The sequence below is a fragment of the Berghia stephanieae genome, chromosome 8 (genome assembly GCF_034508935.2).
Source record: "Berghia stephanieae isolate SIO BIC M18660-M18661 chromosome 8, UCSD_Bste_1.3, whole genome shotgun sequence".
Classification (NCBI taxonomy): Eukaryota; Metazoa; Mollusca; class Gastropoda; order Nudibranchia; family Aeolidiidae; genus Berghia; species Berghia stephanieae.
This window is the reverse complement of record NC_088367.1, coordinates 35024425-35039665: the sequence shown is the minus strand read 5'-3', so window position 1 is coordinate 35039665 and position 15241 is coordinate 35024425. Positions and strand designations below refer to the sequence as shown.

Genomic DNA, 15241 nt, shown 5'->3' with positions numbered 1-15241 from the left:
AAGAGATGGATAGAAAGCGATTCGACTGAAATCAATCAAAATTACCAATCCAACTTAGAGGCATTGAACAGTCATCAATTAATAGTAAAAGTTTCATTTCTGAATTTTAAAAAAAAAAACAAACAAAAACAAACACAGCATTCAAATCATTTTCAACTGAACTCCTAAATTTGAATGACAAAAACTGAGAATTTTTAAAAACTTAGATGGCAAATGGAAAACCTGACCTGCACCGACACCAGAGAAATTTTTTTTCTCAGAAAAAAAAATCTAAATTGAAAGAAAATAATCTAAGCCAATCTATAATGAGATTTAAAGTTAAACAAATTTCAAGTAATTTTCTTTTCTGGAATCGGTCTAAAATCCTAATCTGAAGGGTAAAAATTCAATAACAAAGATTTTCAACATCCGTCAAAGAAGAAGCTTGTAGATCTGGGTTTTACCTGTATTAATGGTAAGTCTGTTAATGATTATCTTTCAGCCCTGATATAGTGGGAAAAGTAGACTTTCACAGCTGTCCAATCCATTAAGATAAAGATACTCATTCCAGTTGCTACTGCATTAAACAGACAGTACAAATGTCCTGTCATCCGTTGGAAAGGACGTTAGTCTATCCTTTAATACTTTGTACAAGATCAAACAGATGCATCTGATCAGTTTGTGGAGTAAGGGTCAGGAAGAAACAAATTCTTATGCTTTACAAGTATTTTACATCATGATGATAGGACATCATACATTTACCACAAAGGAAGAGACATGAAGACTGTAGGGGTTTTACACTGTTCCAAAGAAAACACTCCTTTACACCAGGGGAAATTCTAATTAATGTCCATCTCCAACAGGATGAAGAAAATGCGTGCAAACTTATTTTTCTACGGGCAAACTATCAAGGAGATGATTCCATGACTCACATCTTCAGGTTGTGTTGTGAGTCCAAGAATGTGCCACTACACCTCAGTAACACAATTGACCTGTGTTCGAAATCAAAAGGTTAGTAGATATCTACTGCTCTACCAACTGATTGATCAGTCATTAACGGCTGTTGATTAAAATACATATTTGAAACAAGAAAACTAAGTAATTACTTACAACAACAGCTCCAAGAAGAATAAATATGTCTTTCCATAGTAATTTTAAGAATAATTTCCAATCAAAGTCTGGATTAGAGACTTCATCTTTGTCATGAGCAAGCCGCGTTCTTGACTTTTGCTTTGATTTACACTGGGCAGTAGTGATGAATACACTACAATCATATAATCTTGTCAATGTGTATAAACCAGATCCTATAATCAACCCACTTGTGACACAAGGAAATATCACACAGGAGTGTTTAGAACATTTCGAAAATGATGTATGTAATAAGTTTCTAAGACTAAGATTACTGTTTGTTTGTTTCCTTATAAGTGGAGTGAAATTATTTTGTAAGAATGGTTTCTTCACTGAAATATCTGAGAGTTTTTGCTTTGAGTGAGAATTAAATTGAGCTCTTATCTGTGACAAAGCTTGTCGCCTGCATGACAGTCTGAAAAAGAATAAATAAACATTTAAAAAGGAGGCCGAAAAGAGAAATTGTGTAATCAAATGTTAAGCACATCACTGTATTGAATCCATTTCATAAACTTAGCTGTTTTCACCAGGAAAACAGGAAAACCGATTCAATGAAGCCCTGGTCTGGTCTGGTCGCATCTCATCACTGTTACTGAGTTACAGTTTTATGATGAAAATGATAAAAATATTAAACCCACTTGTAATGGTGTAAATTGTTAATTAATTGGCCAAAGCAATGGTCATGACAGCATTGGACTAGACATTGTTCTGAGCAATATTTTAAATGAGAAAATTACAAAGAAGTAGACTTTAAATGATCATAGACAAGTTTTGGACAAGTTATAGATCTAAGAGATGAAGCAAAGAGGTTGACTTTAACATCTAAGCAGGAACTTGGATGGTGAATATAATATAATTTCAGCGGCAATGGTGTACAGTGGGATATAGTGAATGAATTTCAAAATGCAATTTTCTCTAATTTCTATGTGTTTATAATCTAGATAGTCCTTGAGAGTTTAAAACCCATGCAGCCTAACTTTATCCCAGTTAGTACACTGTCAAATGGACATTTCATTGCTATTCTTTTCACAAGATTCTAGTTAACCTCAGAGTACTTCCTGTCAAACTTATCAATCAACTGTCAAATCATGGGGCAGCAGGGTCAAATAAAAATTGGACTCTATAAAAGATTGATGTTACCTTATATTGTGAGGTGAGTGCTCTGCCAAGCTACTTCAAGGCTCAAAGGAGGTGTGAGCGTTTACAGTAAAGAGGCTTCGAAGGTTAGGGTCATAGAGAGACAGCAACAGGGTGAATAGAATTTCCATGGTAGGTGGGCTGTATTTGCACAACATTTACAAACCACCTAGAGTCACTTGGACTACACCACCGGTCCCAGTAGTTAGCCATCAATACATCTGTCTGGAAGACTTTAATAGCTACCACCACAAGTTGGACTATGGAGACTGCAATGAGGACGTAGACAACTTCACTCATGGATGGACCGTAACGATCTGCACCTAGTGTATGATCCTACAGCCAAGGGAACGTTCAGGGGCACCCATGATCAGAAGGAGTACCTCACCCTCGTGACGAAGGGAGTGAACGGGGAACTGTTGCAGATTAAGTGGATAGTCCTTGGTGACATCCCGCATAGCCAGCACAGGCCGGTCCCAAGGGTGCAGTGGAACTTCAGGAAGGCTAACTGGGAGGAATTTACTTCCTATATCTAGCAGGTCTGCCCTGCTTTCCCTCTCAAGTCCGAGAATATAACCAGATTTAACAGGCTGCTGGCTAAGAGTGCTGACCGCTTTATTCCACAGGGCAAACAGAAATTCTACATACCCTGTTGGATGGAGGAGTCGGAAAAGCTGTACAAGGAGCACCAGCAGACCCAGTCTCAGGATATAGCCAATAGACTACTTCAGCCTCTGGCAGAAGGAAGGAAGCAACGGTGGTAGGAGACCGTAGAAAGTATCGACTTTACACACTGGAGCAGCCACGCTTGGCGACTGATAAAGACATTAGATCCTGACTGGAATTTTGCAAAAGCTGTACCGGAATGTGAGGCAGGCACAATTGCCACGAATATAAAGAACTGCAGCAGGTCCCAAATCAATTTTTCGAGTGGTTCTGCAAGGCATACAGTGCGATTTTGGACTCACTACCTGCGGATGAAGAGTTGGACTGGACATCCCCATTCAGTCCCTGAGAAATGAGTGCAGCCATTAGCCATATGAAGAAAGGCAAAGCAGCAGGGATAGATGGTATATCCCAGGCTACAGGCCTGACTGACAGAGTCAATGTCTGATGTCCTTGCAAAAGGGAAGCTTCCACAAGCGTGGAAGCACGGCAAGATAGTTGCCATCCTGAAGCCAGGGAAGCCAGCAAAGGAAGCCGACAGTTACAGACCCATGTCACTTCTGAGCTGCCGGTACAAACTTTTGGAGCATGTACTACTGAACCGATGGGGGCTCGCCCTAGACGTTGCCCTGCCACCCAAGCAGGCAGGCTTCAGGGAAAGGAGGTGCACCACAGATCAGGTCATTGCCCTTACAGAGCATATTGAAGTAGGGTTTGAAAGAAAACGGCAAACTGGTGCTGTATTTATAGACCTATCCGTGGCGTACGATACGGTCTGGTGCAAAGGGTTAATGCTCAAATTTGCAAAAATCATGAGGTGTAAAAAGACCTTGAAGTTGTTCTCTTCAATCTTAGGGGAAAAACAATTCCAAGAAGCCCTGGGAGACACCACGAGCAAAGTCAGGAAACAGAGGAATGGGGGTCCCTTCTGGGATCTGTTCTGCTGCCAATGTTGTTTAATGTCTACATTTGCGACATGCTGAACACTTCCTCACTGAGGCTGGGATACGTGGATGACTGGCCTCTTGTTACTCAAGGTAAAGTGTGGACCCATCTCAAGAGAGGGGGCTGAGACATCGACTCCTCAAAAGTGGGGGAGAAGTTGCCAGTCTTTTCCACAAGCAAGAGGAGACATTGAGTGGTCGCCAATTGGCTTTGGTCGAGAACCTGCCACACAGTATTATCACTTCATTAGTGGGGGCTTGCCACCTGTTAAACATGTACCCATTGTGGTCAAGAGCCCAAAATTGCAGCGCTTCTTGTTGAACGGTGCGTTGTGACAAAGCTTCCAGGCAGGTTCACAACTGTACATAATTGCGTTGATAAGTTTGCATCATGGATAGATCGTCATCACATAGTAGTGTGAGAACCATTAGAAGCTGCAGCCAAGCTACTGGAATCCCCTTATAATCCCATTATAAAATTACTATCAGTTTGATGTCCAACTACAGAATTGATTTTATGAGCAGGCTAACTGAAATAACATTTCATTCATAATTTTTTAAAGGAAGCCGTTATTTTCACCATACGGTGAAAATAGTCTGTCAGGCTATTTTCACCGTACGGTGATAATAGCCTGACCGTGTGTAGGGGACTATTTTCACCGTCCCGTAATATTATGGTGGACGATTTTCAGCGTACGGTGATAATAGTGTGGGAGACTTTTTTCACCGTCCCGTAATATTACGGTGGACGATTTTCAGCGTACGGTGATAATAGTGTGGGGGACTTTTTTCACCGTATGGTAATATCTTGGTGGACAATTTTCACCGTACAGTGATAATAGTGTGGGAGACTTTATTCATCCTACGGTAATATCTTGGTGAACGATTTTCACCATACGGTGATAATAGTGTGGGAGACTTATCACCGTACAGTAATATCTTGGTGGACGATTTTTACCATACGGTGATAATAGTGTGGGAGACTTTTTTCACCGTAGAGCATGTGGACGATTTTCATTGTACGGTGATAATAGTGTGGGAGACTTATCACCATACAGTAATATTAATATCTTGGTGGACGATTTTTACCGTTCGGTGATAATAGTGTAGGAGACTTTTTTCCATCGTACGGTAATATCTTGGTGGACGATTTTCATCGTACGGTGAAAATAACGCGGAGCTTTCGGAAGGCCTCCCGTGTTCTCAGCAAACGTTTTCTTTTTTTTTTTTAATTGGTCTGTGCACAGGAAGAAAATGATTTCGGGTCGAATTCTAATGGTCTGGATGCAGAGGCACAAACGCCACAGTTAGTATCCTGGCTTCTGATTGGCTAATACATACGGTGAAAATAGTCTGTCAGGCTATTATCACCGTACGGTGAAAATAGTCAGTCCGTTTTTTTTAAATATAAGGGCCTATTTTTATGAAACTTTCAAGATAGCCTATAATTGGGTGATATGTTAGTCAGCAAAATAGGTATATTTATTTCAGATAAACTGCCATGGGCTATAGAATAGATCTAGACCATCATCTTGATGAATCACATATTTTGTTTATAATTGGAGTAGGGCAGTCAGTATTATCTTAGATATTATTATTAGAAATTAGTAGTAGAATATTACTCTATTACTGAAATAACTTTTCACCGACCAACTTTCTCGGAACATTAGTGAAGGCACAATCACAACGAAGCACATAAATACATCATACATATAATCACATTACCATCCAAAGAAGACCCATATTTTTACAATATTTAATGCATCCTAATTTATACCGTCGTGGATGTGTAAAACTCACATTGACTTCATACACGGTAAAGATGAGAAGCAGAGTGACCCTTGGACCTTTGCTGTATTTGTAACAAAAATTCTACAAATCATGATGTATCTTTTCTGCCTTTAAATATCTCATAAAAAGCATCAATTTCTTTGCTTGGATTTTCGTTTCCATGCATAAACAACTCGACTTTTAACTTATATTTCTATCGCTTTACTGAAAGTCATTTTATGACGCCGCAACCTCCAGTCCCTCCAGTCAACAAGTATCGTTTTGTGTAGCGTGTTGTGTGTAGTCGGTAATAATGTGTAGTTGTCTTTTTCTCGCGAACTCTTCAGTAATAAAACTAAGTAAACAATCAAACTTTAGTTGCTATAGACGCGACGCTTATTTTAAAGCTGAAAAATGAGTTGAGGGCGTGATCAAGCGATAATGAGCATGGTTAGTGATTGACAACGATCGCAAAACTCTTGACTATAGCAATTGAACAATTACGTTCCCAAAGCGATCGACGAACGGCGTCGATCGCTGTAGGTTGGGAAGAAATAGTTAACTTGCTCGTGGCATATTTTTCCCTTGAGATGCACTTTGACTTTGACTAGATACGTGACATCGTCGTTTCTACCCCATAAAAGCTCGCGACACTCTTCATATTCTTTCTCTTCGACTTGACTTTTCTTGCGTATTAAACCTATTAGAGTTCGTTGATCATTAGATCCGAACCGCCATCATTTGGTATGTTTTTAGTATGATTTTACCGGGACTATCCAGATGTGCTTACTTAGGGAGCGTTCACATATTACGTCATCAGCTAGGGGGGGAGGGGGGGTCTACCAAATGTTGACATGTGTTGACATGGGGGAGGGGGGGGTCAGACCCAAGATGATGTCATCAAACAGGCAAATTAGGCCTATTTTATTAAATGCGAGAGCTTCAAAAATGGCATTCCAAATAAATTAGCAAAAAGGTGAAAAATTGATTAAATGATGGAATCATCAAAACCGATTGAACTGCTCAAACTGCTTGCTACCATTCAGTTTTGATTCTGAAAAGTTTTCTTCATCAATCATTTGATTTGGTTGTGTCTAGTTTATTAAATATATTTTGGAGTTTTCATCTGAAGAATGAGTAATAGTATCAATTAATTTTATGTTTGGAAATTGAAACAGAAATTCATTCCACTAAAAGACTAATATGCTATAAAATAATTTGCCTCCTATACTATTTTAAATTACACTTTCTGAAATTTTTTTAATAGCACCTGCACCAAGTAGCCTAATTTAAATAATGTTTGTTAGATTTTATCTTTGCAAATTTAAATTTTATTGTATCGTAAAACATAAATTATCAACAGTTTCTGAAATTAATAAAATGTCTGAATGTGTTTTATCAAACGTTGATAATCAATGTTTGTGGTTTGAAAAATGAATAATAAATATTGTGAAATTAAAGTTATCTTTTAGTTTTTATTAAATTAGATGACGTCATCATCTGTTGGGGGAGGGGGGGGGGTCAGGTCAATGATGACAAGTGATGACTTGGGGGAGGGGGGGGGTCTAAAAAGGGCAAATTTTTGATGACGTAATATGTGAACGCTCCCTTACTTATAGAGCATTTTAATTGCCCATATATCGTACTCTACGTATAGGGAGACGCCCACTACGGTGGAGACTTTTAGTTAACTTTTTCCTATATTTCACCTATCGTGAACTAGTTAGATTGAGAAATCCGTTCCCGACAAAGTCTCAGGTTTGAGTCCCATCGAGGACCGCACAAATTTGAGTCCGTGAAAAATGGGCTCTTTACATACTCACCATAATCGGGTTTATAACTACAGTAGGTACTTAGCCAGTAACAGCTATTTCATTATGTATACATACCTATACAGGCCATATAGGCGTCATATATCGTTATGCATGCCATTGGTTGTTGTTGGCTTGGGACCTCTTGTAAAGCGCTTTGAGTATATCAATGCGCTGACTTATTCTCATAGTCGCTACTACTATTGAGTGTGATGATTGGGAACATAACCAAAGACAATGAATAACATTGACGAGCCGAATGAAAAGATATAACTTTATTAATAAATGATAAAGTAATGAGTGATGATCGTGATGAGTATTGATGGCTTGAGAAGAGAGTGAGTGAGAGCGAGGTTTAGAAACGGAAGTTGTTATATAATTGTTTGTAATGATGTCTTAGAGTAAAAGGTGTTACGTATTCTTATAGTAACTTATAGAACCAATCAACATCCTTTCTTCTTTTAAAAAAAATGATTATGAAGTACAGTGATATGAGATAAATTGATCCATCCATTCATTTCTTTCCCCCAAAGAAAAATATTTAAAACAAGAGATTCTCTAAATTAATTTTCACAGAAAAAAATGATGAGTCTTAATTATTTATAATGATGTTATCTGTCATTGTTCACTTTGTTCTATATTATCCAGAGAGAATGGTCAATATTGAATATAGTCATTCAACCAACGAGGTTTATTTCTTATTTTTCTGTGACGTTGTTGAGCAGTATGTTCATTATAATTATTGTCAATGTTCAGCGATAGTTCATAACCTGTGTGTTTTTCTTGCTGTTGAGTGTCATTAGCATGTCTACCGTCATTGGGTGATCGTACATTGGAATTGGGTGTTGCACAAGTATCGTAGTTGCGTGGATGAATATATCGTCTGTTGCGCCGGTATGCATTAGCAGTGTTGTCACCTTCGATGATATATGATTTGTTGTTTTTGCTTTTGATGATGCCTTTCTGAGCAACATTGCTGTTTAGCGGTTTGAAATAGACAGGCTGTCCAGGATAGAGTTCTGATAGTGGTTTTGCCGTTCGATCATAATGTTTTTTGATTGCGCCACGTCGGCGGTTTCTGTTGTTTATAATGTTCGGGTCAGTTTGTTGAGTTTGAAACATTGTGGGTATGAATGATCTCGTTGGTCTACCGAAAACAAGTTGGGCTGGACTGGGCATATTGTCTCTTGGTGTATTTCGAATTTCCAACATAGCTTCGTATGGGTCGGTCTTTGAGTGGAAACATTTTTTCATCATGCGTTTAATTGTTTTTACCGCTGATTCTGCTTTTCCATTTGATTGATGATGACCAGGTGAAGACATTCTGTGATCGATGTTCCAATGTTTGCAAAATGTTTTGAATTCTTCTGATTGAAATTGTGCTGCAGAGTCAGAAATTAAAGTTTGAGGTATACCGTATCTAGCAAATTGTTTCTTGAGCGTCATGATTGAGTTGGACGCGGTAATATTGGCGAGTTTTTCAACTTCAATAAAGTTTGAGAAGTAGTCAACATACACGATGTAGTTTCTCTGTTCAAATTCAAAGAAATCAATTCCTACTTTTTGCCATGCCTGTGTCCCTTCGTCGTGGAGAGTCAGTGGTTCTTTCGTGTTCAATGGTTTGTATTTCTGACAGGCATCGCAAGAGTTAACAAGTAGTTTGAGATCTGCATTGATGTTGGGCCAATAAACGGTTGATCTAGCCCGTCGTATCATGGAATCACATCCAAAATGAGAACTGTGTAGATGCATTTTTATCTCTGATTGCAAAGATTTTGGAATAATGACTCTTTCTCCTTTCATCAGTAGTCCATCAGAAATATCAATGAAATCTTTGATTTGGTGATAGGATTTCAGTTCTGGAAGTAATTCATTTATTTTTGGCCATCCGCTTTACTTTGAACATATTTTATCAACGTTTGGAGAGAATTGTCTTTTTGAGTTTCTGATCTTATTTTATCCAGAGTTACGTCGCGGATTTCAATAGCATTAATATAGTGTTCTTCTATTTCTGCACTGTCCTTCAAGAATGCACGACTGAGAGTATCTGCTAATTTTAGCTGTGATCCAGGAACAAATTCGAATTTGATGTTGTATTTGTTAATTCTCATCATCAAGTTTTGTAATCGTTTTGGGGCTTCGCCCAGAGGTTTTGAGAGGATATTTTCGAGAGGTTTGTGATCGTTTTGTATGATTATTGGTCGGCCGTAGGTGTATTGGTGAAAACGTTCCAGGGCGAATACTATGGCGAGTGTTTCCTTTTCGATTTGAGCCCATTTCTTTTGCGAATTAGTGAGAGCACGTGAAGCAAATTCTATTGGTCGACCACGCTGAATGAGAGCAGCACCTAAACTAAACCGTCACCACTACTGTCGACTTGTAGGTAGAGTTGTTCCTTTTGATCGAAGTATGCGAGATAAGTAGCAGTTGCGATCTTGTCTTTTATTTCGTTGAAAGCGTTTTGACAAGTATCGGACCAGTTGAAAGGAGTGTCTTTGTGGGTGAGTGAACGAAGTGGTTCTGCACTTGAAGACAAGTTAGGGATGTACCGTGCAAGGTACTGTACAAGTCCACAAAAACGTCGAATGCCTTGTATATCGTTAGGAGCTGGCATTTCAGTAATTGATTTTACTTTTTGAGGATCTGGCCTAACGCCGTTTCCATTAATGACGTGTCCTAAGAATTGTATTTCTGATTGCTGGATGCAAGCTTTTTCATCATTCAATCTGATTCGCTTCTCTTTGCATCTAAGTTTCAATGCTTTTACGTTGTTGTCGTGTTCTGTGACAGATGATCCAAATATGAGAATGTCGTCAGCAACGTTCGTTCAGCCTGATAGGCCTTCGATAGCCTCGTTTAGCCGTTGTTGAAATATTTCGCTGCTTACAGAGAGACCAAAAGGTAATCTACGCCAACGATATCTGCCAAATGGTGTAATCATTGTGGTGAGTTCTGAGGATTCCTCATCAAGTTTAACATGATGAAACGCTTCTTTGACGTCAAATTTGCTGAAAATTTTGGCGTTGTTGAGATTCGGAAGTATGTCATCGAGTGTCGGTATTTTGTAATGTTCCCGCTTGAGGGCTTTGTTTAGCTGTTGAGGGTCTAAACATATTCTTATTTTGCCGTTTTTCTTTTCAACCACAGCCATTTGGTTGACCCATGCAGTGGGTTTAGTGATAGGCTCAATTATGTCCCGTTCTGTCAATCTGTCCAGTTCGTTTTTGACTTTTGCTTTCAATGCGAGTGGTACATTTCGGCATGGAAGTGTTCTTGGTTTAATGTTTTCGTCGATATGAAGTACAGCAGTACCAAGGTCACCGATGTCCACTTGATCATTTTTGCTGTCATTTACATTAGCAATGAAATTTTCATGTTCGATTTTGATGAGGTTCAATTCTTTGAGAGTATTCAATCCTAACAGATTGTTGAATCCATCTTCGACAACAGAGTAAGTGATGTATGTCATTTCTCCAGTTTTTGGATTTTTAGTTTTGATTTCTGCCTCACCGATAGGAGATAGTTTCTCTTTGTTCCACATGATCAATGTTTTACGTGTTGGTTTGATCTGTTGTGAAAACACGTATTTCCTCTCTATGGTGTTTACGTCCGCACCAGTATCAAGTTGGAATTTAACTTTTTTGAAGTTAACGATCATACTAGCTGATATTGCTGTTGTACCTAGCTTCATAACATAATTGTTTTCATCTTCGTCTGAGTATGAGGTGTTATGTTCGTTCTGAATCGTATGAATGCGAGAGCATTTTGATGAAAAATGATTCATTTTGTTGCAGCTCTTGCATGTTTTATTCCAAGCTGGACATTTTTCTTTGATTCGCTCGTGACTTTTGCCACAGAATTTGCAACAGTGTATCCATTGTGTAGAGGATTGTTGTTTTTGGTGAGAGTGAGAGTGAGAAGATCGATGCCGTTGCTGAGGAAATTGAGGTTTTGAATGAGAAGATTTAGGTTTTCTAATAGAATGTCGAGACGATGAGTAATGGTTGCTTTGATGTACCTTCTGTATGGTGTGATCTTGTAGTGTCATGTTCTGTAGTTGTGTTTTGGCTGTTTCATGTGTACGACAAGTATCAATTGCTTTTTGTAGTGTAAGGTCTTGTTGTTGTAGCAGGTGTTTTCTTGTTTCCTCACATTTGATTCCAATTATGATTTTGTCACGGAGAAGGCTATCTTCAATAGTGCCGTAATTACAAGATTTTATCAGTTTTCTCAGCTCCGAGAGGTACATTTCAAACGATTCTTCCTGTCCTTGTTGTCGGGAGTTGAAAATATATCTCTCATAACTTTCATTAGTTTTCCCCACACAGAAAAGCTTAAATTTTTCAGTAATATTTTCGAACGTTTCTTCCTTTCCTTCGAAATTGAAGCCATCGTAAATATTCATAGCTGCTCGTCCGATGCAAGATAGGAGTGTAGCAGATCGTATTCTGTCATCCCCTTTTTCTAGCCCAGTAGCGATTTCAAAATTAGTCCAGTCACGAGAGAATTGTCGCCAATTCGAAGCTAAGTTGCCTTCCATGTTGAGTGGTCTTGGCGGAGGAATTGACATTGTTGATCTCGAAGTTGCCATAATTGCAGGGATGCAACTCTTTCAAAAAAAAAAACAAACAAACAGTGATTGTGATAATTTAGTTGGTTATTTCCCTTGGATAGAAATTTTGGCGAGAATGTCACTTAGGAGCGATTAATTCTGATTTCCAAGAGTTATTGCCCTTGAGAGTGAGAAAATGCCATGCGGGGGGATTCCCCGGAGATAATGATGAACTTGATAGAATAACAATTGTTTTCGTTGTTAACTCACAGGACGAGTGAAGTTCTTTACGCCGCTGCCACCATGATGATTGGGAACATAACCAAAGACAATGAATAACATTGACGAGCCGAATGAAAAGATATAACTTTATTAATAAATGATAAAGTAATGAGTGATGATCGTGATGAGTATTGATGGCTTGAGAAGAGAGTGAGTGAGAGCGAGGTTTAGAAACGGAAGTTGTTATATAATTGTTTGTAATGATGTCTTAGAGTAAAAGGTGTTACGTATTCTTATAGAACCAATCAACAGAGTGAATGCAAAATCTACAAAATTCAACCCCTTGATTGATGGACAAAGAATAAATACAATAGCACATTAATAATACTTTGTATCCTCGGCCAAGAATTAAATTTCCCTTACAAAATGGATTTTTATGCAAACTTTAATTCTAATTTGTTTTCCTTTTTTCTTTTTCTTTTACTTTTCTTGTGTGTGTGCGTGTGTGTGTGTGTGTGTGTGTGTGTGTGTGTGTGTTTGTTTGTCTTGTTGTTGTTGTTTGTTTGTTTCACAATTCCATCAATATTCATCCACTGCCAACGCCTAAAGTCAAATCCCGCTGAGAATGAAAAGTGGGAAGCTGAATACAAGTCGTCGTGCACCATCAACTTCCATGGCTCAGCGGGGTCCGTGGAAGTCTAGGCAGCAAAGAGCAGCTCTACGGCCTGAGGTACACCAGGCTACTTTCGGATGGCGATACCAAAACGTACCTGGCACTCAAAGCACTGTTTCCATACTCTGGCATTACCATTGAGAATCTTCAATCTTCAATCTTCAATGGCAAAAGGACCCATGGACCAATCGCCAATCACTGCATGTTCTATTACAGTCCAGTCAAAACAGGGAACAGTCACAGATTACTTTGACTGTTTTGAAGAAAGTTACCAAGCATTCAACATTCGTTATGCCCGATGGAAGGACATTCCAGTCATTTATTGTTCGTGGGGGGGGGGGGGGGGGGGGGGGGGGGAGGGAGCTGTGTTTGTATGTGTCTGTTCTTGTAAATGGTTGTATGTATTGTGATGTATACCCATGGTGTGTTGGACTTGACTCATAACAACACTAACTCGTCCAGTTTTAATAGTAATCGTTTCTGTGGCACAGTGTCAAAAGCTTTAGAGAAGTCTAGTACCAGGAGATCAATTTGTTTTTTGTTTTTTTTTTTTTGTTGTTTTTTTTTTTGTTGTCTAGTGAATTTGCAATTTCTTCGATTGGATTGATTAATTTGTGTCTCGCACGACCGTTTTTTCCTGAAGCCATGCTGGTGGTTGACTAGTATGTTGTGTTTCTTGTCGCGTTCCATGATAGAATGGAATGTTCTAATATCTTGCAAACGACTGAAGGTAGAGCTGCTGATTCTGTAAGTATTTTAGTTGGTCTGAGGTCTGCTGTCTTGGATGGGTTTAGTTGTTGCAGCTGCTATCGTATACCGTGTGTGGTTATGTTGATTCTTGGCATAGATGGTACTTTGCTTTTACTTATGTTTAGCATTGAGGGTCTTCTATGGTAAACACGCTTCCGTACTGTTTGTTCAATATATTGCATTTTCATTCTTTGTCTGTCATATCTGAGCCGTCAGGGGTTTGAAGGACTTGTATACTGGAAGCATCTTTACGCCTAGAACGGATGTATCTCCAGGATCTATTCGTAATTCTGCCATTTAGATTATTGTTCGTTGTCTTTGGCTCAAGCATAAAAAAAATTAATTGAGCTTTATATAGCGCAATATCCACTAAATGTGCTCAAAGCGCTTTACAAGGGGTTCCTGGTCAACAGCAACATTTAACATGTAGGACGGGACATGATGCCTGTTAGGCGATATCACAATTTTTCGGACAAAGACAACGCTGTTAACGGCCATGTACTCATTTTACACCTGAGTACGGTGAGATAATGTGAGTAAAGAGCCTTTTCCAATGACTCAACTATGCGCCGAGTGCGAGGCTCGAACCCAGGACCTTCCGATCCGAAATCGAGTGTCATACCACTAGACCACATAGCCGCACATATTATTTATATATTTAATTTGTCATGTTCTTTTTTAAATTGTGTTTGTACTTCACAACGGAGTCTGCGAAAGTCATTCCAGTCTTCCTCTTTGTTATGCAATTTGGCTTTGTTGTATCGCCTTTGTTTTTATTAACATTTGGTTTTATGGGTTATCCATGGTAAATGTACATGAACGCCTCGAAAATGTGACTGAAAATAAATTTCAATAAGACCGTGTACGTGAGGGTGTATCCAAAATATGATTGTGAAATAAAGATAGATGAGCATGTACTCGTAATTGACGGGGTAACAGAGTTCTCAGATCTTGGATCCCAAATAACAAACGACGAGAATGCAGAACACGACATCAAGCACAGAATCCAAAAGGCAAACCAGGCTTTCGGCATGCTGAAAAACTTTTGTAAATCAAAGGAAATTATGAGAAAGCTCAAACTGAAAATAAACAAAAGCAATGTCTTAAGTGTACTGCTTTAGGGAAGTGAAAGCTGGAAAATAACATCATCCTTAATGCAAAAGCTAGAAACCTTCTAAAAACGAGTGTCTAAAAGAATTTTCAACATATTTTGGTCTTCAAAACTAGCTGGGTCATGTGGCTAGAATGGAAAACGGGTCACTTCCCAAGACAGCCCTGTACTGGAGAAGAGAAAGCGGGGGAGAACCAAAGAAACCTGGCGAAGGACCATGAAAAAAGGTAAATGGAACCAAAAAATAAAACGAAAGGGGATGGGCTATTTATGTTGGAATTTCCCAGAGTAAACGAGGATAAAAATCACCCAGACCAAATCATTTTGTTAACCAAGTGTTACTAAAATTATATAACTTTATTATCCGAAACAGAATCTCCATGTAATTCCCATCTTCTTTATCGTCAACGAATGGGGTATAAGCGTGGTCCTCATTTACAAAACAATACAATATTATTATTATTATTATTATTATTATTATTATTATTATTATTATTA

The 15241-nt window shown here is 38.7% G+C and overlaps 1 protein-coding gene across 2 annotated transcripts in view; it reads right to left on the bottom strand.

Annotated features, from left to right (window-relative positions):
- Positions 1 to 5941, bottom strand: part of LOC144978569 (mitochondrial potassium channel ATP-binding subunit-like) — a 32279-nt gene extending 26338 nt beyond the window's left edge. The window contains exons 1-2 of one of the 2 annotated variants that reach the window (XM_078924800.1): positions 5655 to 5941; positions 1090 to 1522 (exon numbers count right to left, since the gene is read on the bottom strand). In XM_078924800.1, coding sequence (XP_078780926.1) covers positions 1090 to 1522; positions 5655 to 5737 — 516 coding nt within the window. In that variant the 5' untranslated portion in view covers positions 5738 to 5941. Of the gene's footprint in view, positions 1 to 443; positions 1523 to 5654 lie in introns of both variants that reach the window. The other variant, XM_078924802.1, reaches the window with a different exon arrangement.
- Positions 5942 to 15241: the final 9300 nt, after the last annotated feature.